We start from the raw sequence: 26,441 nt of genomic DNA, 5'->3' as shown, positions 1-26,441 counted from the left end.
TTATAGTGGAGGTGCATGCATGTTTCTTTCTTTTTCTCTTTTAAAAAAGTGTCAAACAACATCATTCCATTAGACTTTTAGCCTTGCTTACCTGAGATTTGAAGTACAAAAGATAATGGGGCTAGGGTCACAATTTATTTTGACTTCATGTCTTTCAGCATTGCACATTCACATGACCAATTCTCTTATGCCAAATCTCACATTTGATTACATGCATATGAGAGTATGAAAGCCAAGATGATAATGATTCATAATCGATAGGATCTTTGGCTTGTAAATGACCACTGAAATTAGAGTTTTGCTTTGTGAAGCTAGGGGTTGACTTCTTTGTATGTGCTGCCGCTGGTTCTTTTGATTTGGATGGAGGAGTTAGTTTGGACTTTGTATCCATGGGTGCTTGTGTTGAAGATCATACGAGAGGCTGCTTTTGTTCTGGCTTGGACAACAAAAGTGTGTGATCGTTGTGGTAGTACCCTTGCACACAAAGTAGGTTGGTGTGGTACTCATAGAAACATCAAGAAAAAGAATATAAAGAAAAGGGGTAAGCCCTGAACAAGGTGTGTGTTTCTGCGTCCCTTATATATCTAATTCTGCAGGAATAGTTTTCTAGGTTTCCGTTCTACACATATTGCCTAGACTATTGCCCTGATCTTCTAGAGTCATGCATACTGCATCCAATGTCGTCCAAGCAATAGGTCATAATCCACTCCTTTCATCACCACAAAGGTAATTGAGAACCATACTCCTCAACTCTCAACTAGCCGACCCGTCAAGATTCATACCAATTCAACTTTTTAGCCATCAGCTACAATCAAATTGAAGTGTGCATTCTCTATGGGTAGACTGCCCCATATTTGAAGTACTGCAGAGTTTACAATGCTAACACCTGCTCTTGTGTCTATGATCCTTTTTGTAGTGGTGTCTCCTAAAGCTAACGCCAGTGGAACATTGTGCCTTTTGGTTCCTTCCCATGCCTGATAGGATAATAGATGTACAAGTTACCAAGTCTTTCAGATCCCGTATTCAGAGGACATGAGATTCAAATCAACCTTGGGAAATCAATCCCTCCAAGGTTCTTTGTTTGCATTCCTAAACAGAGTTCCAAAAACAGTTCCATTTTGAAGCAGCTATGGTGAACTTAGTAGAAGGTGAAGGCAGCCTGGAGAAGAGGCGAAAGCAAGCAGGCAGAATAAGAGCAGTTGAAAAGCACCATTGCAATCACCCTTTGCCAGCCTAACATGCTCACAGTGTACTTTGTTGTACTGCTCACATAGAGCATGTGCACACTTTTCTGGATTTGGGCCGCCCGGTGCCAGGGGCACTGTTGCTACTATGTGAAAGTACATGGAATGGGCACATTGGAATATGTCACTGTAAAAACTAAGAGATGAAGCTCTGAACAAGCACACATGTATGTGCAGGTGTTGGTTTTATCTGCTTTTAATGATCTCTCTAATTTGACCAGGTTATCTTTCTGGAAATTCGAGCCCTGATGTGGCGAATGTGAGGCCCTCACAAATCAGGTCACAAAATGCAGGCCCTAACCAGAATCAACAATCACGAAGGATCAAGAAACTTGCTTCACTTGATATTATCAATACAGATGATGAATCCGCACTCACAGTCCCAGACGATGAGGAGGTGGTAGGGATTATTACAATGGAGGATGTAATCGAGGAACTTTTGCAGGTTAGGCTAAATTATCTTGTTGTCCAGTTTGATCAAGAATTACAGAATCTTCTACTTTTCTTCCACGAGCAGTTTACTCTAATCTAATTTTATTTTCAGGAGGAGATATTCGATGAGACTGACATACGAATAGATGTTTCAAAGTAAGGCCTGATTCTATTCATGGATTCAACTCAGATGTGTGTTTTGTTACCATTTTGTCACGAGCTTGACTTAGCTTGTGCGGATGCTAGGATGGAGAGCGTCATTCCTGAGGATCACGAGATGGTTTCTAACATGTCTTCCAGCGCAGCAGAGGATACAGTGAAGCAGCAGGCAACTACCAAACAGATGGGCAATGTGTGAAGCAATCTCAGCTAGTGCATCGGCTGAATCTGTGCATTCCATTACAGAAGAGATTCAGGTTTGTAGATGAATCAATGCTTTGCCGGGTCTGTGGCACATATTATACAACAGTGTGCAATTGTTCAATGCGGTTGCATTCTTCATAACTGTCTGGTCTGACATCCAACAGTTAGTTGGGCCGATCCAAACCTGCAGCTCCTGCAATGAGGAACAGTGTGGCGATTCTTTTACCAATATTCCGTGGGGGTACACATCAGTCAGCCCTGTCTGTTGTATTTGAAAGAGAAACTATGGAGGCTGCATATGCATGCACTTGATTTGATTCTGCAGGCTGGTAGGGGGCATCAGATTTATCGATGCTATTATCAACTTGTGGCAGCTGCATAAATAATTTCGTCATTCTGTGGCTAATTCATTCGACCTCACTCCAGAAAGCGTGTTTCATAGCTTTCCTATCGAGAGACAAGAGCCAAAAAGATGGGTGGAGAGTGAAGTAAACACCATGTGAGACACAGATTATTATTATTATTATTATAAGATGCAAGTATATAAACGATACGTGCAATCTAGTTCAGTTGATGGCATACTTCCAAGGGACAACCGAGTTGCATCAATTTATAGATTCACATTTCTTGAGGTGTGCGATTGAAGAGTAGAATGAACCTAATAATAAAATTTTAGGCATTCTTATTCTCTCGATGTATAGTCCTCTTGAAAGCACCGTGCAAAAGACATAGCAAACAAACAAGACTGGATGTTTAGAGTCTCAAACATAATAGTAGCTTTTCATCATTTAGTATTTTCACATACCAATCAGCGCATCGCAATTTTGTAAGAGGATAATACTAAGCACAAGCACAAAACCATGCTACTACAAATAGCATGGTGGAGAGTCAGCATAGGTATCTTCGAATTTTCATAATTATGAGGGAAAGTGTCATTCCCTAATATTTAAGAATGACATTTTCTTTTCTTTTTTATATTGTAAAACAAGCAAAAAATATATAGTTTTCAAATCGAAGATTTTTCTCAGCTTGTTGTAGCGTCGAGCTTTTAAAAATGTAGCGAATCAACTATCATTGAAGATGTAGGAGTCAAGAAATTGATTGGACACTAGAAAGGATAAATTTAGGGTCCTATGTAAGAATTACATAATTCCAAAACCATTACTAAAGAATACAATAACAAAATAGATGGGGAGCTACAATTGTACAATGCCATAGTGAGTGAAAACACATGAGTAGGTAGTTGAGTAAATGCCATTGCAATTATGGATTGATGCATGTTTAATTCAACCATAGAAGCTAGCATGAATGTGTTAATAGAACTAGTGTAGTTCGACATCAATCTTGTTTCAATATATTATGTGCAAAAGGCTAAAACCTTCATGCTAGGTCTTCTATGTTGTAAAAACATTTAACTAGTAATTGTTAGATGTAGCAAACTTACTCTTTTCTTTCTTGATGTCGTTTTTCTTTGTGGTTAGCATTTGCATCTTAGCCACCCCTTCAAAAACCTTGACCAAAAGTTAGTAAAATCAAATTCTATAGTTGAAGTTGTAACAATGTCTTCATTTGCCACTTTTGTAGGAATGTGAGGTAACAACTTGATCTATGACTTCCTCATACACCACAGTTCTTGCTTGAGAGATTTAAGGCCTACATATTTTCTACAATGTCACTAGGTTTGAACACATCAAAGATCAAGCCTTTCCATGAGTTGTCCTTGAAAAATGGTATAATTGTGTCTAGATTTCATGATATGCGCCAAAGTGCCTTTTGTTCACTTTAGGGTTATTCTTTTAGAATTGTTTTGTCTTTTACACTCTTTACACTCTTTAGACTTCTAAGTTTACCACATTTGCTTAATGACCATTATGCTCGTGGTACAAATAATGTGTGTGTTTAATTAACTAAGCATTTGTCTTTTACACTCTTTCATTTACTACATTGCTTGAGTGCATGATTCAACTTTATAAACATTCATTTAAGCATATGAAGTCCAATAAGTAGTAGAAATTGAAATCAATACACTAAACCCCAAATCCATAGCAAACCTAGTGGTCCAAGCCCCACACAATGATCCACAGTAAAATGATCTTGAGCATGAAGTAACCTTACTCATCTTGGCTTTGTATTGCGCTATGCATGCAAGGATCTATAAGCTAAGCAATTTTCATTTGCATCTCTAGCTGCACTCCATCTATATCTCCATGTATCCCATCTTAACTTGCTTCATGGATGCTCCCAATACTTGTGCCCAACACTTGTGCAAATGACCCAGCATTAGAAGTGATGCTTCCAATCCCTCTAGTGCTAATCTAGCCCTCTAGTGCAAATGACCCAACATTGTTCTCTAGTGATGCTCCTAATATTAAGTTTGACTTGCAAAATAGATGTTTTGCAAAACCACGTTATGTTTGATTTGCAAAACATAATGCCTAATAAGAGAATACTTCAAAAAGATCATAGTATGGGTTTGTGAAGAATCGTGTGGTGGGGGGATTTGCTTGAGCAGTTGTGTCAAATACACACCATACACATAAGAGGAAGCTCGGTCAAGTACACAAGAAGAGAGAGGCCAAACAGACATAATACAATGTACACAAATTATAGATAAGATACAACATAAAGAAAAGTGGCCTATCAAGTCAAACAGTACATAACTGAGTATGTTAATCAATTGGCACTATATTTATGACAGTCATAGGTAGGTGTAACAAACTAAATATAATAAATGATAAGTCAGTGGCTATGTGAGGATTATAATGACCATCGACGTACTAAGTGCAAACATGCAGATCCATCTAGCTAGGCAGTCCATCATCAATGTCCACACGTGTTGAGCTTGCCATCTCAATACTCCTCAACCTCAACTGTATCTCTGCAACTCCAAGTAAGCTTCGAAACTTTTGAAGTTTCTTTGTACCTAATGTCTTTGTGAAAATGTTAGCTATATGATCCTGTGTACTGACATATACCAAGTCATTCTCTCACATAAAGTGGTAGTGCATCTCAATGTGTCCTAGCATGGAATGTTGGGTTCCTAGCTAGCTATATGTTGCTCATGTTGTCACAGTGAATGAAAACGAGACCATCTCCCTGCACATCCAAGTCACCCAATAAGTTTTACAGACATACCACTTCACATGTTGCCATAGCAACACCTATATACTCGGTTAATATACTTGATAAGAAATTGTAGATTGCTTTTTGCTACTCCATGTAACTGCTGCACTATCAAGGGAAAACATGAATCCACTGGTAGATATTCTGTTTGACATGCTACATGTAATGTGTCCGCCCGAGTTGCTTCCTCGTCAGCACGTTCTTAGTAGCCTATCAAGAGATGCTCTAGAAAATATCGTCCGCGATTTGATGCATTACCTCGAAGTTTGCTATCTAGGCTCGCTTGAGTCTACCCTACTAACGGTTGATTAGTGTCAGCAGTTCGAGTTTCCACTTATAGAATTGCTCGACCGAAATGGACTTGCATTATACTACGTTCAAAGAGAATGGGAGACGAAGGGGAGAGTGGCATTTCGATCCCTTCTGTCTGTGGTGCAAAAATCCCAATTCAGGCCTTAAAACAATGCAAGTCAGGCTTCCTAATCTCCACGGGTCATACATTTATCTATTAAAAATATATTTTTTTTTCTTTTTAGGAAAGCCCTCAGCTTACCGAGTCCAACCAACTGGATTTGTCGGGATCCATCCTCTCGCTTTTCTTGAAAGAATATTTTTAATTATCTAATTACCACCTTATATTCAACATATAAAAATAATTTATGTGATTATCTCTTGATACAAATTTATTACACACCTTTATTTCACAACACAAAGACAAAGTAAAGCAATTTCTTCTCAATAGTTGCTTTAAGAAAAATAACTTACAATGTTTTTCGTTCTATGATGTTAACTTGCAGATATTATTCCCTCATAGTTCAGCTCCTAAACTAGTATTGGAACTTCCATGATACTAACTGAAATTCGAAGGCTAGTTGGCAATTTGTAAGAGTCTAAGGAGTTTATGACTAGAGCCCCTTGGTATCCTCACCCTCTGATGCCAACTAGAGTTCCCTATGATAAGACCTTTCGTGCCATGATTGGTCTAAACTTGCTAATGCGAAAACAAAAAGAAACCCCTTGGAGTAGGTTTTATCCACACTAACCTTGGGGAGGTCTATCGCCATCAAAGAAGACTATCTTAGTTGGTGTTCTGCGCTCATTGAAATACTGCCTCAGTCGATGGTCTATACCCAATTATCCATATTTTAGCAGCCTGATGATTTTAGGAAAGATTAGTACCTAACTTACTATCATAAATATCTTATTTCAAATGCATTATACATAAACTTTAAACAAATATTTTCTTTCCTAAAATAATAATATCAATGTAAAACTTAGCATAAGTGGCAATATCTTCCAATAATCTTCTTGGAATTACCCTTCCTCGGGATCTAGTTCAAATTGAATCTAAACAAGAATTCTATTTTTGAGAACAACTCCCTTGATGGTTTTTTTCTTTTCTCAACGGGGATCATAGGTCTTTGCTCAAAAAAGCCTTAGTTAGTTTTATTATAAAAATTACCCTTCAAGACATTTTTTTCATATGGAAAATTAGTGTCCATGTTTATCCATCAAAGGTTCCATTAGTTCAATACAAATCAAAATTTTAAGTCTTTTTAAGAACATAGTACCTTGTATTTCTCCTTGGAACATCTCATACAAACCCAATTTATCCCTTGGAATTTGTGGTTAAGAATTTCTTTAAAGATTTTATGCAGCACATTAAAAAAAGTCATTTTACGAATGCAACTTTTTGTCAGCAACTCATGGGATGATGATCCGCTAGCCGCCTTTAATATCAAAATATGATACCTGGGGATCTACGACGAGTGCTTGATTGATGGTATTCACAGCTATGTTTGTAATCCTAGTACTTGCCATTCCGTTTGTAGTGGTCGTATCCACAGGGTTATTGGCAACTCTTGTCTCTGCGACCTTCATAATTTTCTTCTTCGAGGCCATGGTCTTTAATCATGAGATTGTAGAGGACATTTTGGAAATAGAGCTTGGGGGTTGTCACAATCCTCGATTGATGGGGGATGAGGATCACTAGGAATCGAGTAGATCTTGATTCCATAGGGAAGTGGAGGCAGAAGGAATGGGGAATTCGATTCCAAGAGCTAGCGAAGTATCCTCCTTGTGACAAGAATTTCTGTCCTCGTGCTCCTCTTGTTCTACTCCCTCTTGCTCTATACTCTTGGTTTGAGAAGAGCCTCTTCTCTTTGATAGGTTGTCCCCCAACGGCTCCTTATGCCCCATATTTATAGTTAAATTGAAGAAGAAGGGTTGTGGCCAAGAAGAGGAGCTCCTTGTGGAGGGTATCTTGGAAATCCAATAATCTAGAATCTTTCAAGATGCAATCTAATGCTTGCGATCTGATCTTCGAGGTTCAGAGAGGTTGCCAGAGATGCCATGACTGATTTGCCTGGCTCTCGGATGATCTTGCTTCAATCTAGGTCTCTCGTCGAACTAACAAGAGGGAAAGATTGTTGAAGTCTTTTGCTGAGATTGAGGAGGAGAATTCAGGCATTGTTTTGTGATTTCAACATCTCCCAATTTGGGGGGAGAGAGAAAATATAGCAATGTTTAAAAAAAAAAGAGGGGCGGTCTGTTCATCTTCTTCTTCCTTAATCTTTCTTTTTTTAAAGCTTTAAGATTTAAAGCTTAAGCTTTCTCTTACTTCCTAAGTTTTAAATGTGCTTAGTGAGTTCTGACTTATAGCGATGACTACTGTTTGTATGGTGATTTTCGTGAAGGATGTCTGCAGATCTTATCGGCCTTGGAAGGTGTCGGGTTTTATGAATTTCAAATTATTTTATTCAACTTTCTCTATTTAATGGTCTAGAACTCTCCAAATTTTATTATGAGAAGTTGAGAAGATTAAAAATAAAAGTTGGAATGTCACATCCTCTCGCCCTTAGAGGAATCGAGATGTCCTCATCTCGAATGAAACTGGGGATATTGGTTACATAGTCATTTTTTGTCAACCCAAGTGGCATCCTCTTCAGGGTATTCTTTCCATTGGATGAGGTACTCTCTAAGGGTTTTGCTTCTTAGAGTTTTCTTCTGTATGTCAAGTATCTTTTCTGGTTGAAATTCGAGAACACCATATTGAAAATTTCCCATAAGTTTGGGACACGTGGTCAAATCTTTGGATTTGTCATAACTTGAACAATATAACTCCAAATCAAGTGCTCTATAGATCAATTGATTCCATTTTTGAAGCGCTTTCCAATGATAGGTCACATCATATGGTTTTGAGAAACTTATGGGCATTTTATCCGAGTGCCACCTTTTTAGTATTCAAAAAATGGGAATTGGGAGATTCCCAAACTCACTAATATTGTGTTCGAGGACTCCTTGACTTGGCACATCTATTTGTTGGTCGTTAAGTACATGGTCTGGGTTATGAACATATGCTTTCAATAGACTTGCATGAAATACATTATGTACTTTCAAGTTATCAGGGAGTTGCAACTTGTAGGCATTTGGTCCTAGACACTTTAGCACCTTATATGGTCCATAATACCTGGGACTTAGCTTCTTGAATTCCCCCAAAGATAAGGAACTTTTCTTTGGACGAACTCAAATGAAAACCATATCACCTTTGAAAATGCGTTCTTGTCTTTGTTGATCAGCATATGCCTTTTGTCGATCCTTGGTGACTTGAATATTTTGTATTATAGTCTTTACTTTGTTGATCCATTTCTTTGAGCATTTGTCTAGATGCTTCTACCCGTAGGGCAGGATCATAAAAATTTAGTGGTGTAAGAAAACCTTGCCCATATAGTGCATGAAAAGGAGTCATTTGAATGCTTTGATAGTATGATTCATCGTAGATGAATTCAACTAAGGGTAGGTATTGGATCCACCATTTGGGCTCCCTATTATAATAAGCTCTCAGCATGTCTTCAATAACTTGGTTGACCCGCTTTGTTTGACCATTGGTTTGAGGATGGTAAGCAGTACTAAAGTAGAGCTGGGTTCCTAGAGCTTCGAACAGACTCTTCCAAAAGTTTGATGTGAATAGAGAATCGTGGTCACTGATGATTCTCTGGGGTAATCCATGTAATCAGAAAATTTTCTTAATGAAAAGCTTGGCGATATCGAAAGCCTTGTAATTGGTTTTTATAGGAATAAGGTGTGTAACTTTTGTTAGCATATCAATGACTAGCATTATGGAATTATATCCTCCTTGTACCGGGGGTAATCCAACTATGAAGTCCATGTTGATATACTCCCATTTCATTTGAGGGATGTCAAGTGGCTGGAGTTTTTCTAGCAACTTGACACATTCGGCCTTCATGCGTTGGCAGTTTAGGCATTCGGTGACATACTTGAGTACATCACCCTTGAGTCTTTCCCCAATAGAAGCTTCTTATGACTATATTAAGAGTCTTAGCATATCCAGGATGACCCAAAAATGGAGAATCGTGAGCTTTCCAAAGTATTTTCTTCTTGATTTTCTAGCTTGCAAGAATACATAGTCTTGTCTTAAAATAGGCAAGCTCCTCGTTTATGGAAAAATCTTAATACTTAGACTTGAGTTTTGGACTTGAATTCTTAACGGAAATCTCTCTTAACATTCTCTGATAGCTTGGATCCTTTGCTGCTTCTTCTTTAGCCATTTCTATGAGAGGGTTACTAGGCATTGAAATCATTACAGCAAGAGTTTCTACCCTAGAGGGTTCCTTTAGGATTAGAGCATTAAGAAATGATTTACAGCTTAGGGCATCCGCAATCACATTCTCCTCGCTTGGTCTATATTTGATTTTAAAGTCAAATTCGTGCAAGGTCTCATTACATTGGTGTTGTCTCATATTGAGGTCTGGTTGAGTAAAAATCCACTTCAGGATTTTATGATCAGTGAGACAAGATTTTCTAGCTTGCAAGAATACATAATCTTGTCTTAAAATAGGCAAGCTCCTCGTTTATGGAAAAATCTTGATACTTAGACTTGAGTTTTGGACTTGAATTCTTAACGGAAATCTCTCTTAACATTCTCTGATAGCTTGGATCCTTTGTTGCTTCTTCTTTAGCCATTTCTATGAGAGGGTTACTAGGCATTGAAATCATTATAGCAAGAGTTTCTACCCTAGAGGGTTCATTTAGGATTAGAGTATTAAGAAATGATTTACGGCTTAGGGCATTCGCAATCACATTCTCCTCGCTTGGTCTATATTTGATTTTAAAGTCAAATTCGTGCAAGGTCTCATTACATTGGTGTTGTCTCATATTGAGGTCTGTTGAGTAAAAATCCACTTCAAGATTTTATGATCAGTGACTGGAGAAAACCTATTACCAAGCAAGTAATGTCTCCATAGTTTAAAGGCATGAATTACATCAAGTAATTCTAGACCATGTGTGGCATAGTTTCTTTTGTGGATCTTTAATTTTCTTAAAGCACAAGCTATTGGATGTCCTTCTTGCATAAGCACACAACCCAAAGCTAGAGATCTCGTGTTAGTTATGACTTCAAATTCTTTGCTTAGGTTAGGCAGCCTTGAAATAGGGGTGGTTATCAAACTCTGCTTAAGCTTCTCAAAGCTAGATTGTTCAACTGGCGTCCATATAATGGAGACCTGCTTTTTGAGAAGGTTGGTGAGAGGCGTGGCAATCAACGCATAGTCTTTAATAAAGACTCTATACCAACCTATTAGCCCTGGAAAGCTTCGCACTTCGTTGGCCATTGTTGGGAGTGGCCAATCTTGTACATCTTGGACCTTGGCAGGATCCATTGAAATGCCATCTGTTGATACTATGAATCCTAGATATTCAATATGATTTTTAAAGAAGGCATGTTTCTTCTTTTTAGCATACAGTTTGTGGGCTCTCATTATTTCAAAAACTACTCATAGTTGTGGTCCATGGTCTTCTTCATTCTTGGAATATGTTAAGATATCATCGAAGAAGACAAGGATGAAGTTGTCAAGGTAAGGTCGGAACCTGTTGAAGGTGGTAGGAGTGTTTGTTAATCCAAATGACAACACAATAAACTCATAATGACCGTACCTTGTGTTAAAAGCAGTTTTAGGGATATTTTCTTTCCTAATTCTTATTTGATAATAGCCTGATTTGAGATCGATATTTGAATTGGATATTTTTTTTTCACTGTCACCTGGTTTAATCCACGATAATCAATACAAAGGCAGAGTGTTCCATCTTTCTTTTTCTCAAATAGTACCAGGGCTCCCCATGGTGAATTACATGGTCAGATGTATCCTTGATCTAATTGTTGCTTGAGTTGTTCTTTTAGCTCAATGGCTTGAGGAATTGACATTCATTAGGACCATTTGGTAATGGGGGCAACGCTTGGAATGAGTTGGATTTTGTGATTTACTGCTCTTGTTGGTGGAAGCTATGTCAGGTTTTCTGGAAAAGCATTTGCATAATCTTTTAGCCAAGATCGTTGGTCCTTGGCTTCACTATCTTGCTCAGCCTTATTGAGCTTAATTAGATAGACGGGTATTCCTTTCTTCAGTCCTTTTATTATTTGGGAAGCTTTAGCTAGCTGAATCTTAGGGTTCCCTACTTCTCCCTGAATGGTTGCTTATTCTCCCTTTGAGTTTTAAAATGTAATTTTACCATTTTCGCAATGGATGTGGGCATTATTTGAAATTAACAAATCCATACCTAGCAGACATTTATAAGCCCCGAGGTTCATAATTCGGAAGCTCATTTTGGAAGAATTGCCACCCAAGCTAAATTCTACCTCACTAGTTTGTTGTGTTGATAGAACTTTCTTGCCGTTCGCTAACTCCACAAGCAAACCAGGTGCAAGAGTAGTATTTATGCCTAGCCTTTTTGCACATTTTGGTGATATGAAAGAGTGGGTACTTCCATAGTTGATTAAGATTCAAAAGGGTTTACCTTGATAATTTGCTGGTGTCTGAATTATTGAGAAGGTGTGTACTCTCGCTCTTTCCATATCGGATTCCATTGTAGGATCATTATCATTACTGACCTCTTGCGGATTTATTCCAGTAACCTTGCCCCTGGCATCTTGGTTTTTCCCACGAAACTGACCCTGGTGGATGTTTGGGCCAAGCTTTGGGCACTACCTCTTATGAAATGTCCTAGTTCCTTGAAATATAAGCACCTTGGAGTCTCATTGCTCTTTCTTGTGGATATAAAGTTTTCCACTGCATTTGGCATGGCTTTCTTTGTCTTATTTGGTTGATACTACCCTTGGGCTCTTTTTGCATATCCTAGGAGACACCTAGTTTTGATTATAACGGGTGGAAAAAAATAATTATTTAAGTCAATAGGAAGGGAATACATTATTCGAGTTGTTTGAAAGCTCATATTATTCTTGGAAAAGGATTTCCTACTACAACCTAGGCATGGCATTGCGATATATCCATTACATAGTAATTAGGATTATGGGAATGGATATTCCAAAATCTATATTTCACGATGGGAAGATTAGGTAATCCATCTTTCTTGTAGTTGTGGCAATTGGAGCATCCTACAACCATGACTCAATCACCCGATATAACCTTTGTAACCTCCTCATAGCTGTACCGGTTTAATTTGACTTGTATTCCTCCAGTGAACATGTTTGAGTTCACTCTGGCCTCATAGAAGAGATGAATCTTGGCAATCTTAAGGGTTTCCATCCACCTTAGCCTCTTTAAATTGTTTTTGAGGTAAGCAAGATGGTTTGCTTCAATGTAACAATACCCTCCACTTATCATCCATCGTCTTTCATAATACAAGGACGAATAATTGTATATTTGATCTAATATTCGCATCATTTGGTTTCTCGAGTTGAAATTAGAGGAGTGCATTGCTGACATAAACATAACTTGGAATATCAAGAATCGTTCCCAAGGTTTGTTCTTGTGCTAGAAATCAAGAACATATTAACAAGAGAAGACTTTCACAACTTAAGATATTTTATGTTGTAGTTATAACTAGTTTTATTTTCTTGCGTCGTATCCTATATCAATGTGCGCTCTAATATCAACTATAATGTGCACGTCCTAGCCGCTTTCTCAACGCATGTTCTTAGTATCCCATCAAGAGATGTCCTAGAAAACGTCATCCGAGATTTTATGAATTACCTCGGAGTTTGCTATCTAGGCTCACTTGAGTCTACCCCGCAGTGGAAGTTTCGACCGTTCCCACGAGGATCGACTTGAGTTTTTGGTTCCTATTGTGAGTTAAATCAGCTAACTACTAACGGTTGATTAGTGTCAATAGTTCAAGTTTTCACCTCTTATAAAATTGCTCGACTGAAATGGACATGCATTACGCTAGGCTCAAAGAGAATGGGAGACAAAGGGAAGTGTGGCATTTTGATCCCTTTTGCCCATAACACAATATTAGTGAGTTTGGGAATCTCCCAATTCCAAGACCTAGACACCCTCAAATTAAACTTAACATTCTAACAGTTTACTGATGTTGTCCCTCAACTATGTCAAAAGAATTTTAAAAGCATACTGACAAGAAGATGTGGCCTAGGGATTGCTCCCACAACTCCTACTAAGTCCAATAAGGCCCCAGAACCAGTAAAATAAGTGGATGTGGCTAATACCTTCTTGGATCCTGGCACCCTAGAGATTGGCATTTGGATTGAAGGATATTTTTTTATAGATGCATTGATTGATGGCGGCTCAACAATGAACATAATGATGGATGTGACAATGAAGAATCTAGGCCTATAAGGCATGCAACCTACACAATGGCTTATCAGACTAGCAGACTAAAGCAGAATTAAGACTTTAGGCATTCTCCCATATGTGAAGACAACCCTAGCAAGAACAAACTATTGATTGCCTATCTGGTGGTGAAACCAAATTCCTACGGAAACTCATATACTCTATTTTGCTGGGAAGACCATGCCTTTTTGAAGCAAGAGCACGGAGGATTGGTTCAAGGAAACCCTAGAGAAAACAAGGTAGCAGTAAAGTTGTAAGACTTGCAAAAAGGTAATGGATCCACCTCTATCAAAGTCTTAACAGACTTCTCCAATGATGTTACAGATGGTATATCAGATGAAGAAGCCGTCAAAAAAATCTTTTCCAAGAAAATAGAGACACAATCCTTGACAATGGTGGGCACTGTAAGCCAACTTTCAAAAGAAGCAAAGTCCTTGTCAATGGTTAAATACATTTTTCTAGTTCTAGAAACGAAGTTCAAAATTACTTCTGATAGTGAGATAGAAGCATGGATGTACTACTCTCCCTATTACATGGCCATAAGCAGAGTTAGAGTCAGAAGTAGAAGTAGATATAGAAGCAGAAGTAGAAGATGCAACAAAGAGCTTGTTATTCTCTTACAAAGCACCTACCGAGGCAGAGCCAAAGTCTAAAGAGGACGATGATGAAATTCTGAAGAGGATGAGGCAGAGCTAGAGTCTAAAGAGAATAATGATGAAAGTCTAAAGAGGACGATGAGGTATGTTAGATATGATCAATGCCCCACCCTCATTAGGTGCTACCAATGATCCATGGTGCTCAAAGTTGTAAGGCCCCCATTATGAGGAGAAGCCAAATGTGAGCCCGGACATTGGTTGAGTCCTGACTTGTATATCAGATGAGGTCTATGTGACCGGATGGCAAAAAGGTGACCATTGTGGGTCTAATCTTTGGGTTAGACGGAATGGTTAAGCTGGTAGCAACTCGAGGCACATTGCATCGAGTTGCGGTGTAAGGGAGTTACAAGGGGCCCCTATTGTGGGGTCCGGGGGCCGCAGAAGCGGCCCTTGGCTAGGGGGTCCCGGGGGGCCAGCGGCCCCCCTAGCGGGGGTCCGGGGGCAGTGCCCCCGGCCCAATGGTAAAGGGAATATTCCCTGGCCGACTAGTGGAGGCTCATATGGTAGGTCGGTCAGCAGGCTGACCTAACGACCTTCACGGGCCATAAAAGCTAAACCCCTTCGCAGCCATCTCTCACTCATCTTTCACCCAGTCAGAGTTGTTGTTCTAGCTAGCCTTAAGCTCTTCACCTATCTTCTGTCTAGATCGCCATCTAAGCTTCACACAGTGGAAGCGCATGGGTGGACAGAGCCATCTTTGTATCAGTTGTTTGGAGTTAAAGAATTTACTGATTCTCCTCTTATCTGTTGTGTACTCTCTATCTCTTTCTCAGATTCTGTTCGCTGCGCCGTGTAATATTTTACATGGTATTAGAGCCCAGGGGGCTCTAGAGATCAGAGAGTGTGCAAGAGGCAAATGCTTCAACAGCAAAGAGAAACTATGTCGACTTCCAGAAGCGGTTGTTGCACATCAGGAAGCGGTGTAGGAGGTGGTGTTGCTGTACCGGCTATTCAAACGCTGAGGATTCGTCCACCAACCTTCAGCGAAGGCAAGTTAGATGGTACAAACTACACCTTGTGGAAGTTCAAAATTACAACTATCCTTGATTCTTATGAGCTTCTGGAGACTGTGCTGGGGACTGACGCAGAACCACAGCCTACCCCCGACCCATCAAATCCTAGTGTGGTGATTCCTTCGAATGCAGATATTCTACGAGCTTGGAAACGAAGGAATGCAGATGCATTGTGTGCCTTAGTTACAAGCTGTTTTGACAGTGTTCTAACTTTGATTCAGCATACAACCAAAGCGTCAAAGGCTTGGAATATACTAAGGAGTCAGTATGAAACATGAAACCAAACGAGGATTCAAAACTTGGAGAATCAACTAGCAACGGAGAAGTTTGCTGAAGGAGAGACGGTTGAAGCATTCATCACTCGGATTAAGAATCTGCGCGACCAGATGGCTGGCACTGGGATACAAAAGACTAGCGAAGAGCTAGCTCGGAGGTGTCTTCGGATTTGTCCACAAAAGTTTGATGGACTAGTAACTGCCCTTAATACTCAGGTGAGACCTCAAGCTTTGACTTTTGAGGAGTTTTGTGCATTATTAATGGAGGAGTTGAGGCTGAAAGCCCGAGAAGGAAGCAACAATGGAGATGTTGCATTCTCTACCAATGCAGAAGGCAAAGGTGGTTCCTTCACCAAAAATGATGGTGACAAAAAGAAGAAGGGCGGAAAGAAGAAGTTTCAAGGAGAGTGCTTCTACTGCAAGAAGAAAGGACATGCAATTGCAGATTGTCGTGTCAAGAAGGCAGATGAAAAGAATGGTACCCTTAAAAGTAAAGGGAAAGAGATAGCCAATATGGCTGAAGCAGAGCTGGAATTATTCATGGCGACCATTGAGGGAGTGTGCTCCTCAGCGCAAGAAGAATCTACCACTGACTCATGGGTGTTGGATAGTGGGGCCTCCCGTCACATGACCAACAAGAAAGGTCTATACAGTTCTATGCAGCCTCTACAAGAATCCATCACTGTGACATTTGTAAATGATGCTAAATGCCCTGCTGCGGGCACAGGTACTATTTCTTTTGTTGCTGCAAATGGTGAAGTCAAAAAGCTTTCAAATGTGTTGTATGTTCCCGAAATCAGGAGAAATCTATTATCAGTTGCTGCCATAACTGATCTTGGTCATGAAGTAAGGTTCAAGAAGACAGGTGCAGAAATTATTGATAGTGCTGGCACAATTGTTGGCAAAGGAGAAAGAAGGAACAACTTGTATGAGCTAAGTGCTCTTACAGCTACCACTAGAGTGGGCACAAGTAAGCTTTGGCATGAAAGGTTTGGACACATCGGATTTGCAGTATTGAAGGAGATGCAAAAGCAAGGTATGGTTGCTCACCTACCTACAATAACTGAATTGAAGGAGCCATGTGAAGCTTGTATGATGGGCAAGCAACAGAGAAAGGCATTTCCACAAGAAAGCAAGAATAGAGCACAGGCTCCTCTAGAGTTGGTGCATGCTGACTTGTGTGGTAAGATGCCTACACAGGCCTTGGGGGGATCTTCTTATTTTATATTGATTGTCGACGACTACAGTAGGAAGATGTAGGTGTACTTCCTTCGTGATAAGGCTCAAGCTTTTGGTAAGTTTAAAGAATGGCTAATACTTGTTGAGAATGAAACAGGGAAAAGTGTGAAGAAATTTAGAACAAATGGTGGTGGTGAGTTCAACTCAAAGGAGTTTGAAGGCTTTTGCAAGAGCAAAGGAATCAAGCGTCAATTGACGACGCCTCACACACCTCAGCAGAACGGTGTTGTGGAACGCAGGAATCGCACCATTGTGGAGATGGCAAGATGCATGCTAAAGGGCAAGGGATTGCCTAACCATTTTTGGGCTAAAGCTGTTAATACTACAGTCTACATTCTAAATCGGAGCTATACAAAGGCTCTCAAGGGAAAAACACCTCATGAGGCTTACACTAGTAGGAAACCATCTGTCTCACATTTCAGAATTTTTGGATGTGAATGTTATGCACATGTTCCAGATGAGAAGAGAAACAAGTTACAACCAAAAAGCAGAAAATGTATCTTCTTGGGTTATAGTGATGAGCAGAAGGCTTACAAATTATATGACCAAGAGGCAAAGAAGATCATCGCGAGCCGTGATGTGGTGTTCAAGGAGGAGCCGCATACAGTGGAGGAGGAGAAGGCAAGTTCTTCCACTTTATCATCAAGCGAAGAAGTAGTCCACTATGAACTTGTCCCAGAGCTATCCCTATCCTTAAGGAGGAGGAAGCATCATCTTCAGATGATGAGGAAAAAGTTCACCAACCTAACATGATCCCACCGGAAAAGACATTGCCGTGCTGGGTGAAGCAGCTCTATGACCACAATAATCCTATGCATGCATCTGTTGAGGAGAAGGCAGACAGACCAAGGAGGTCTCAGAGAATAGAGGAGCAAAGGAGGGCTTCTGCTCACATAGTCAATATGGCCTTGATGGTTGAGATTATGAGAGAAGTAAAGGAGCCAACTGACTTAGAAGAAGCACTTGCAGATCCATCATGAAAGGCTGTTATGCAGGCGGAGTATGACAGCATAATGAAGAATGACACTTGGGAGCTAGTGGATCGACTAGCAAAGCGGAAGGTTATTGGCACCAAGTGGATTTGGAAGGTAAAGTACAAGGCTGATGGTACCTTAGAAAAGTACAAAGCTAGACTGGTTTCCCAAGGATTTTCACAAGTTGAAGGGTTTGATTTTCAAGAGTCATTTGCCCCAACTGCCAGAATGACCACTATTCGCACGGTACTTGCAGTGGTTGTCCACAAGAAGTGGCCAGTGTACCAAATGGATGTTAAGTCAGCGTTCTTAAATGGTGACCTCAAGGAGGAGGTGTACGTGGCTCAGCCACCAGGGTTTGAGGCCCCCCATTCTGAGAACAAAGTGTGTAAGTTGAAGAAGGCATTGTATGGGCTGAAACAAGCCCCCAGAGCATGGTACCAGCAGATAGATAGGTTCTTTTTAAACCTAAACTTCAAAAGATGTGCCTCCGATGCTAACTTGTATGTTTACAGGGATGGTAAAAAGTGTGTAGTGATTTTCCTATATGTGGACGACCTTCTTATTACAGGTGACTATGAATATATGATCAACCAAACTCGAAAGGCTTTGAGTTCTGAGTTTGAAATGACAGACTTAGGCTTGCTGCACTATTGTTTGGGGATTGAAGTCTGGCAAGAGCCAGGAAAGATCTTCATCTCTCAGAAGGTGGGTCTCTCAAATTAATTTACGTTTCCTTTTTGTGTGAAATTTTGCCATTTTTTCCATGTGAATGCCTATTTTCATGCCTAACGTGTCGTTCATATTGTCCATCCTTTTCCCCCTATTGACCTACCCACTTTTTCTTTTTACTGCATGTCAATCTGATGCCTAAATCTTTTTGAATTTTTTCTAAGAATTGTTTGTCTCATTGCTCTCTGCATGTCCACGCGAATGCCTAGGTTTTACCTTGAAATGTGCGGTCCAGTCCAACATCTTGTGGGGCTGACCCACTTGTACTTCTCCCTTTCTTTTCTTTCTTGGCATTGATACTTTTTTGACCCCACCATGCATACATGAGATGGGGGGGAGAAGTTTTTTAACTTTTTCTTTTAAAAACACCATAATTTTAAAACAAAAACAAACAAAAAATAAACTTTTAAAAAAACAAGCAAACCCCTTCCCACTTGTTTGTCTCCCCCTCTCTCTCTTCTTTTTATTCTTCTCTCTGATCCCCCCTCTCTCTCTTTCCCCTAGAGTTTCTTCTCCACCTCCCTCTCTCTATCAAGATTGTGGGAGAGAAGGAAGGAGTCTCACTTGTAGCTTTATTGCTTGCACAATGGGGGAATACACACAAAGGTGGAGGCTGAAAACAGTTTTCCTCTTCTTAGTTGTGTAAGCCAAAAGAACTCTAGTACATAGAAATAGAAGAACCCTATATATGGGTCTCAAACCAAACTCAACTAACTAAGGTGGCATAGTAACTGAGCCACGAACTAGAGTAGATAAGGATAGCTGTCATCTAGCTATTATTCATGGGCGGTGTACCAACCGCATCTACAGCTAACAAGTTGGTGACATAAATGCACAATGATCACCCTGGCGTATCACGAGTGGAGCTCGATATCTCAACACTCTCTTCCCTTTCCCTCTCGACCCCCTCCCCCAGCCTGCCCCTCAGCCTAACCTGCCCCCTTTCCCCCTCTTCCTTCCCCTCCCTTTTGCCACCCTGCCGCCCACCCTCCCACTTCCCCTCCCTCCTGCCTCTGCCCTCACCTTGGCCACTACCCCAACATGCCGTCGTAATGCCCCCCTGCCTACACCTTTTCTCCCGCCCGTCTCGCAGCACCACCCCTCTTGCTATGCACCGCCCCTAATGCCCTCAGCTCTTCCTTCTACCTCCCATCTCCAATTGCATGCTACTTCCCCATCCTCCTCCTCCTCCCACCCACCACCTTCCTCTCCCCCTCCTCCTCCTCCATCACCTTCTTCTTCACCCTTCCCACCACCCTCTCCCTCTCATCCCCACCACCATCTCCTTCCCTATCCCACCATCACCCTCCCCATAGCCCCCCTTCCCCTTTCCCATGCACCCTCCCATCCCCCCCTCCCCCCGATGATCCCAAATAACATTTTTTTTCCCCACACCCCCTATCCCCTCTAACTCCGCGCCCTTGAGGCCGCCCCATCATTTGCCACCACCGACTAGGCCTCCTCACCACCAGTATCGTGATGCCACCCACATAGACGTGTGTATTTTGATATTCATCCCCTTAAGGGCTATTCGCGCGCGGTGATTTTATTGGCAAGCGTGTGTGCCATCTAAGATGTCGTTCACATGCACAAGGACACACATGGGGTCTCGGTCATGCCATGAAGCTGTTTTGTTCACACATAGTATAGCAGATCATGGTACACGACTTGCTGCAATTTAAAATTACTTTAAAAAACCAAAAATACTAAGAAATCCAAATAAACCATGAAAAATAAAAATACAATTCAAAAAATTTCAAAAAAGTAAAAAATAGCCAACAAAGCCCAAAAATTCATCAAAGTTTTTGCTCACAAATATAAGGAAAAAATAAAAATAAAAAATAGAAAAAACTAAAGAACAAAATGAAAACCTTAAAATCCATTAAAACTTCCTTAAAATTTAAAAATACTTGAAAATTTACCTAAAATTTTTTTAAAAATCCAAAAAAAATTCCATGATCCATTTTCAATATTTTTATTGTTGTTTACACAAAAATAAACTCTAATAATCAATAAAATCAAATAAAAATAGAAAAAATCTTTTAAAATCCAAAAAATATATAAAAATTTATATGCACTATTTTCAAAAAAAAACTCACGTTGTAAATTTATAGCTTGGAGGGATTATATTTCAAATTACTTCATGAGTGTGGTTTTCTCTCCATCAGTGGATTTTTCATGTGCTTATTTAAATTAGGGTGCATTCACACACCTTATACGTATTAAAATTTTATTTTCTTTTTGATGCACCACCAACCACATTTATTTGTTTAAATGAACCAATTGATCATCCTTTTCACATGCATCCACTCTCAATACACATCATTTGATAGAAAATAAAATAAACTCACAGTTTACATTACACATGATTCATGCACTAAACACACACATTTTTAATTTGTAATAAAATAAATCAACTATCACTCTTACATATACTACAAAAAAAACCGCTACATAGACAATAATTTGTAAAACTGAATATACATTCAGAGACCTTCAGAGTTAGGTTCGAAGTTTGGGGTTTTTTTAATGCACCGTGAACATGTAATATTTTAAAAAAAGGATAAAATGAATCGTGATTTTATTTTTAAGGTTGATCACCTAATTTAAAAACTCATCCATTGATAATAATTGGTAAAATTCACCTACCATTAAATCTAAATCCATTTACATTGCACATCTATCATCTAATCAATAAACGCGACATGTGGATATGTGGGTGATGCAATCTCCTCGTTAGTTGTTATTGATGGTGTCAATCCGGTCTTGGTTGGATGGTATCAATTTGTGTGGGTGTGTTTGATTTGTGTCCATCTAGAGAGATGGTTCGAGAGAAAGCTAAAAAGATTCGAAGATGTTGATTTTTGGATATGGCTACAATTTTGAAGACGTGATGGAATGGAAGAACCTCTTATATCTATTGATTGACTGAAGTTCGAGAAAGTGTTGAGCTAGTTTTTGGGCTTACTATTCTACCTTGTTTCAGGTCACGAGGACGCTCCCTAATTACGTGTGGAGATATGTTGAGGGCTAAAATGACTTGTTTTTTTGGGCTGATTTTTGTTGTTTTTGTGAGTTGAATGGTTGATATTGTATGGATTAATTGATTTTTTTTTAGTTTGGAAGTGTTTTGGAGTGTTTTGGGATGGGTTGAGAAGGTTTGAGAAGCTCATGATGGTTTTTAGTTGAGATATGATGTTCTAATAGGTTCTATAATGTGTGTTTTTCGTTCTGATAGGGTCTCTTTTGCCTCTATTTTGATCTGTTTCTTTATGTTTGTGAGATTGGAATTGTGAATGAGTCTTTTGAGGAATGATTGAGAGTGTGTTAGAAGACTTTTGATGGTTTGAAGTAGTTTTTTCTTGAGCTATATGGTTTTTTATGGCTTCTATAGACCTTCTATATTGTTCTGTAGAGCTTCTATATCTGGTCTATAAGTCTATGTTTGCTTCTCTATGTGTTCTAATAGACCAATTTTTAACTTGAGAAATGTTTTTCAATATTGGAAGAGGAAGAATACAAGCTTGAAATAGCTTGAAAAAGTAGTAGAAGTAGCTGAAGAAAACTTGAACTAAAGACTATAGTAGTGAGATAGTGATAGTACTAAGCTCCCAAGGGATTAGCCCCTCCTGAACGTATCCTAACTGAGCTGAAAGACAAATTGGGAAAACTCTCATTTCAGATCTACCATCCTGAGAAAAAAAATATAATTGTTGTAGTTGCTTTGGTGACTCTTCATATCAAGCATATATCTTGGGAGGGATATCCACGACCAATAGAGAATTAGTGAGAGTAAATTTTTATTATTCCAATGTACTATTGAGAGAGATCATATGTGAGAGAGATAGAGTATGAGAGAGAGCCAATTTTCTATAAGAAACATTGTATCTACATGAGAGAAATACTATGAAGACTATGAAAATGATAAAAGATAAATACTATGTGATGAATTCTATTCAATGTTGATCTTTCTTTTGTATCATTTTTATTCTTTGATAGTTTCTATAAAGAATATGAAGAATGTGTTGAAGATTTGTTTTGATAAATTCCTGGGAGGTTTGATATATGATGTTGTGTCAAGTTTTGTGTAGATTGGTATTCTTTTTTCTCTTGTGGTTGATTAAAGTATAAAGAACATGCTTGTTGGTGTGACAAGATAGATTTTCTTACAGTAGTTTTCCACTTTTCTTGGTGTTTCTCCTGGGGCTCCAAATGTCAGCATAAACAAAGAACCCTCCAATGGTGTGAAAAAGCTTCAAAAGCATAAGTCATGGACCCTCCAATGGTTCATTTGAAAGTAATGAATGATTCAAAAGTATAAGGCATTCAAAGCATCTTAAGGTTCATGTATAAGGTGGTTCATTTGAAGGTGACTTGGAAGCATAAGGCATTTGATGAAGGGAGAAGCCCAAGTGAGAGCACAAGCAAGCAGAAGCACTAGAGATGTGAACTATGATAGATGGAGCAAGAGAGAAAGAGAGAGAGACACAAGATATGGAAACTCCAAGAGTCACAATGTGTGACTGGCCTCCCTTATTCTATTAGTCACTAAAAGAATAAATAATAAAGTGATAGTGATAGGCCCTTGTCACGTGTAGTGTATAGGTATACGGGTATTGCCAGTGTAGTGAATACACGTGTGGCATAGATACATATACATTTACCCCCAACAACCTCCCACTTAAAGGCAAATGCACCCCTAGTGAGGAGTGAACAAGAAAAAAGTGTACATAAAGTACAATAGGATGAAGAAAGATGTAATCTCATCCAATATCCATAAGCTTTCTAAGGAAGGAAAACTCTCCACAGAGAGACTTTTAGTGAGGAAATCTGTAAGATTTTAGTCAGTTGGTTGAGATCTTGATAAGAAGTTGCCCTGAACTGCCTCTCTAATAAAATGGTAATGCACCTCAATGTACTTTGTCTTTGCACGAAAGATTGGATCCGTAGCCAAATATATAGCACTCATAGAATCTGAATGAAGGGTAGGGATCACATTAGTAATACCAAGGTCACGGCCTAACCAAAGAGCCTCCTTGCATGCCTTAGTAGTTGCAATATACTCTACATCTGTAGTAGATAGGGATGTGTATTTTTGCAACCTAGACATTCAAGAAATAGCACCTCTAGCAAGACATGACTAGAGGTAGAATTCCTACTATCTACATGTCCTATATAATCAGAGTTAGTGTGTTCCATGGCTCTTATATCCTAGCCACCATAACATATATATATCTACATTGCCCTTAAGGTAGCTCATGATACCCTTCATAGTAATCCCAATGCCATGGCATGATTCAAAACTCATTCAAAAGTACAAGGTATTCAAAGTATCTTAAGGTGCATGCATAAGGTAGTTCATTTGAAGGTGACTTCAAAGTATAAGGCATTTGATGAAGGGAGAAGCCTAAGGGAGAGCACATGCAAGTGGAAGCACTAGAGGTGTGAGCTATGGAAGATGGAGCAAGAGAGAGAGAGAGAGAGAGAGATACACAAGATGTGGGGACTCTAAGAGTCACAATGTATGACTGGTCTCCCTTATTCTATTAGTCACTGAAAGAATAAAGAATGAAGTGGCAGTGATGGCCCCCCGCCATCAGCAATGTATAGGTGTGCGAGTAATACACATGCTACATAAACACATGTACCTTTAACCCCAATAACCTCCCAATTAAAGGCAAATTCACCCCTAGTAAGGAGTGAGCAAGAAAAAAGTATACATAAAGTACAACAAGATGAGGAAAGACATCATCTCATCCAATATCCATCAGCTTCCTAAGGCAAAATGCTCCACAAAGAGACTTTTAGTGACCAAATCAATAGGATTTTGATTAGTTGGTTGAGATATTGATAAGCTTAATGGACTTGTCCTCAATGACCTCTCTAATAAAGTGGTAATGCACCTCAATGTGATTTGTCTTCACATGCACAGAAGATCGGATTCTTGGCTAACTAAATAGCACTTATAGAATCTGAATGCATGGTAGGGACCACATCAATAATAATATAATCCATAGAGGGCACAAACCAATCAAATTGATATCTATCTCTAGTAGACCGCCTCAAAACAGGTTGTGGGGCCTATAAATCCTATCTAACATCATGGTCTTGGTCCATTGGAGCATTAGTTGGTGCAAGTTGTCTAGCTGGCTATATAGTAATAAGAGGGTCCTCGTAAAACATCACCCTGTGTACCTCAATGACCTACTTAGGCTACTTATGCATTTTTTTCTCATGGAAAACAACATCATAGCTGCAGATGACCTTCTGAGCCTGCAAATCCCATAAGTGATAGCCCATCTCACATGCATCCCCATAACCAACAAAGATGTACTTCACGGACTTAGGATCCAATTTATTGTGCTTGTTCTTGGGGACATGGTTGAAAGCCTCACAACCAAAGACATGCTGTGGGAGCTCACGCTCAACTGCCAAGACCCACGGACCACTTATTGTTTCAAGCGTTCCAAGCCGAGCACTAATGGCTACCTCTCACATAGCCGACGCACTATCCATATCTACGGGTGTAGTGAGCTTACCTCCATGCTAATCGAGTTACCTCCTCTCCCGCGCACTCCGGTAGCTCCATGATCCAAGTGCAAGCTTCAAGCAAGCTCCATCCTCAAGCTTCACACTCCAAGCTCCATCGCCGCGAGCAAGATAAGAGAAGAGAATGGAAGAGAAGAAGAGAGGAGAAGATGGAGAGCTTCTCCTCCTCAGTCCCTCACCCTCACACACTTACTCCCTCACACTCCCTCTCTCAAGCACAAGCTCAAGCAAGCAAGAAGAAGAAGAAGAAGAAGAAGAATAATAATAATAATAATAATAATAAGAGGAGACCCACTTTTGGCCACACACAAGAATGAGCTTCTCATTCACTTTTCAACTTTATATACAAAACCCTAAATCCCTTTTGGGCAGTCATCCCCTTATCCCCCTTTTTACATGGCCGGCTGTGGTCTAGGCCATTTTTCCCATTGTCCTTCTATCTTCCTAGCTTCCTTTCCACTGCCCGTCTACATTTACAAATTGCACAGATGAGAGCCCGGCGCTCCTTAAATTAAATCATGATGCGTTTGCACTCTTTTACAAAAGTATTGACTTGCGCTTTTCCTTGTGGGCCTTTTCCCTTATTTGGGACTTTTCTGCACTTCTTGTGTTTCTAGATTTTCCTTGTGTGCCTTTGTCTTCCGTTTCACTTTTCCTTGGCCTTTTTTTTCTACTTTAGCTTTTCCAGATTTTCCACCTTGTTCTTCTGAAGGTTAACATTACCCCCCTCCTAGACAAGTGCCAGTCCCATGGCACTCACCGTCGTAGGTAGCAGGCTTTGGCATGCACTGAAGACATAGGTGGAAGGAACATCGATGGTTGTCGTGAAGGAGTGTTGGTGGTGGTGTGGAGGAATATCATTGGGGGCATGTTGGTGGCCTAGGTGGCTGGTGGTAGGGTTGGTGGAGTTGGTGGTAGGGCGGTTCTTTGTTGGGGATTGCACTGAGGGCCAGCACAAGTGTTGGTTTGTTGGGGATTCTGCACATGACGATTCTTGGCAGGCTTGCAGAATGATAAAGGATAGGAATTCAGAGTTGAGTGTCGATGATGAGTGAATGACACTTTCGTTGGAGTCTTCAATACCTGCAATTGAAAACCTCTCATAGTTGGTCTTGTACTAGGGGTCGTGCTAGTTTTCTCTATCGTGCACAAGACATAGTTCACTTAGTTTGGGAGACAAGTCGAACTTGAAGCAAGCTGAGAGTATTGTCCTACACTTAAGGACCCAAACTATATAT

At 39.8% G+C, this 26,441-nt stretch overlaps 1 protein-coding gene across 2 annotated transcripts in view; it reads left to right on the top strand.

Moving 5' to 3' along the window:
• LOC148036733 (DUF21 domain-containing protein At2g14520-like) overlaps window positions 1-3,070 on the top strand; it is an 80,624-nt gene extending 77,554 nt beyond the window's left edge. The window contains exons 10-13 of one of the 2 annotated variants that reach the window (XR_015690500.1): window positions 1,466-1,689; window positions 1,789-1,832; window positions 1,923-2,092; window positions 2,204-3,070. Coding sequence is in view for 1 of the 2 variants with exons in the window: in XM_087675616.1 (XP_087531742.1) it covers window positions 1,466-1,689; window positions 1,789-1,832; window positions 1,923-2,034 (380 nt within the window). In the remaining variant the exon portion in view is untranslated. Of the gene's footprint in view, window positions 1-1,465; window positions 1,690-1,788; window positions 1,833-1,922 lie in introns of both variants that reach the window. The other variant, XM_087675616.1, reaches the window with a different exon arrangement.
• The last annotated feature ends 23,371 nt before the right edge of the window (window positions 3,071-26,441 follow it).

Source organism: Lygodium microphyllum, chromosome 4 (assembly GCF_053477565.2).
Source record: "Lygodium microphyllum isolate KBCC chromosome 4, Lygodium_microphyllum_v1.1.10, whole genome shotgun sequence".
Taxonomy (NCBI): domain Eukaryota; kingdom Viridiplantae; phylum Streptophyta; class Polypodiopsida; order Schizaeales; family Lygodiaceae; genus Lygodium; species Lygodium microphyllum.
This window is presented reverse-complemented; position numbering and strand designations above follow the sequence as displayed.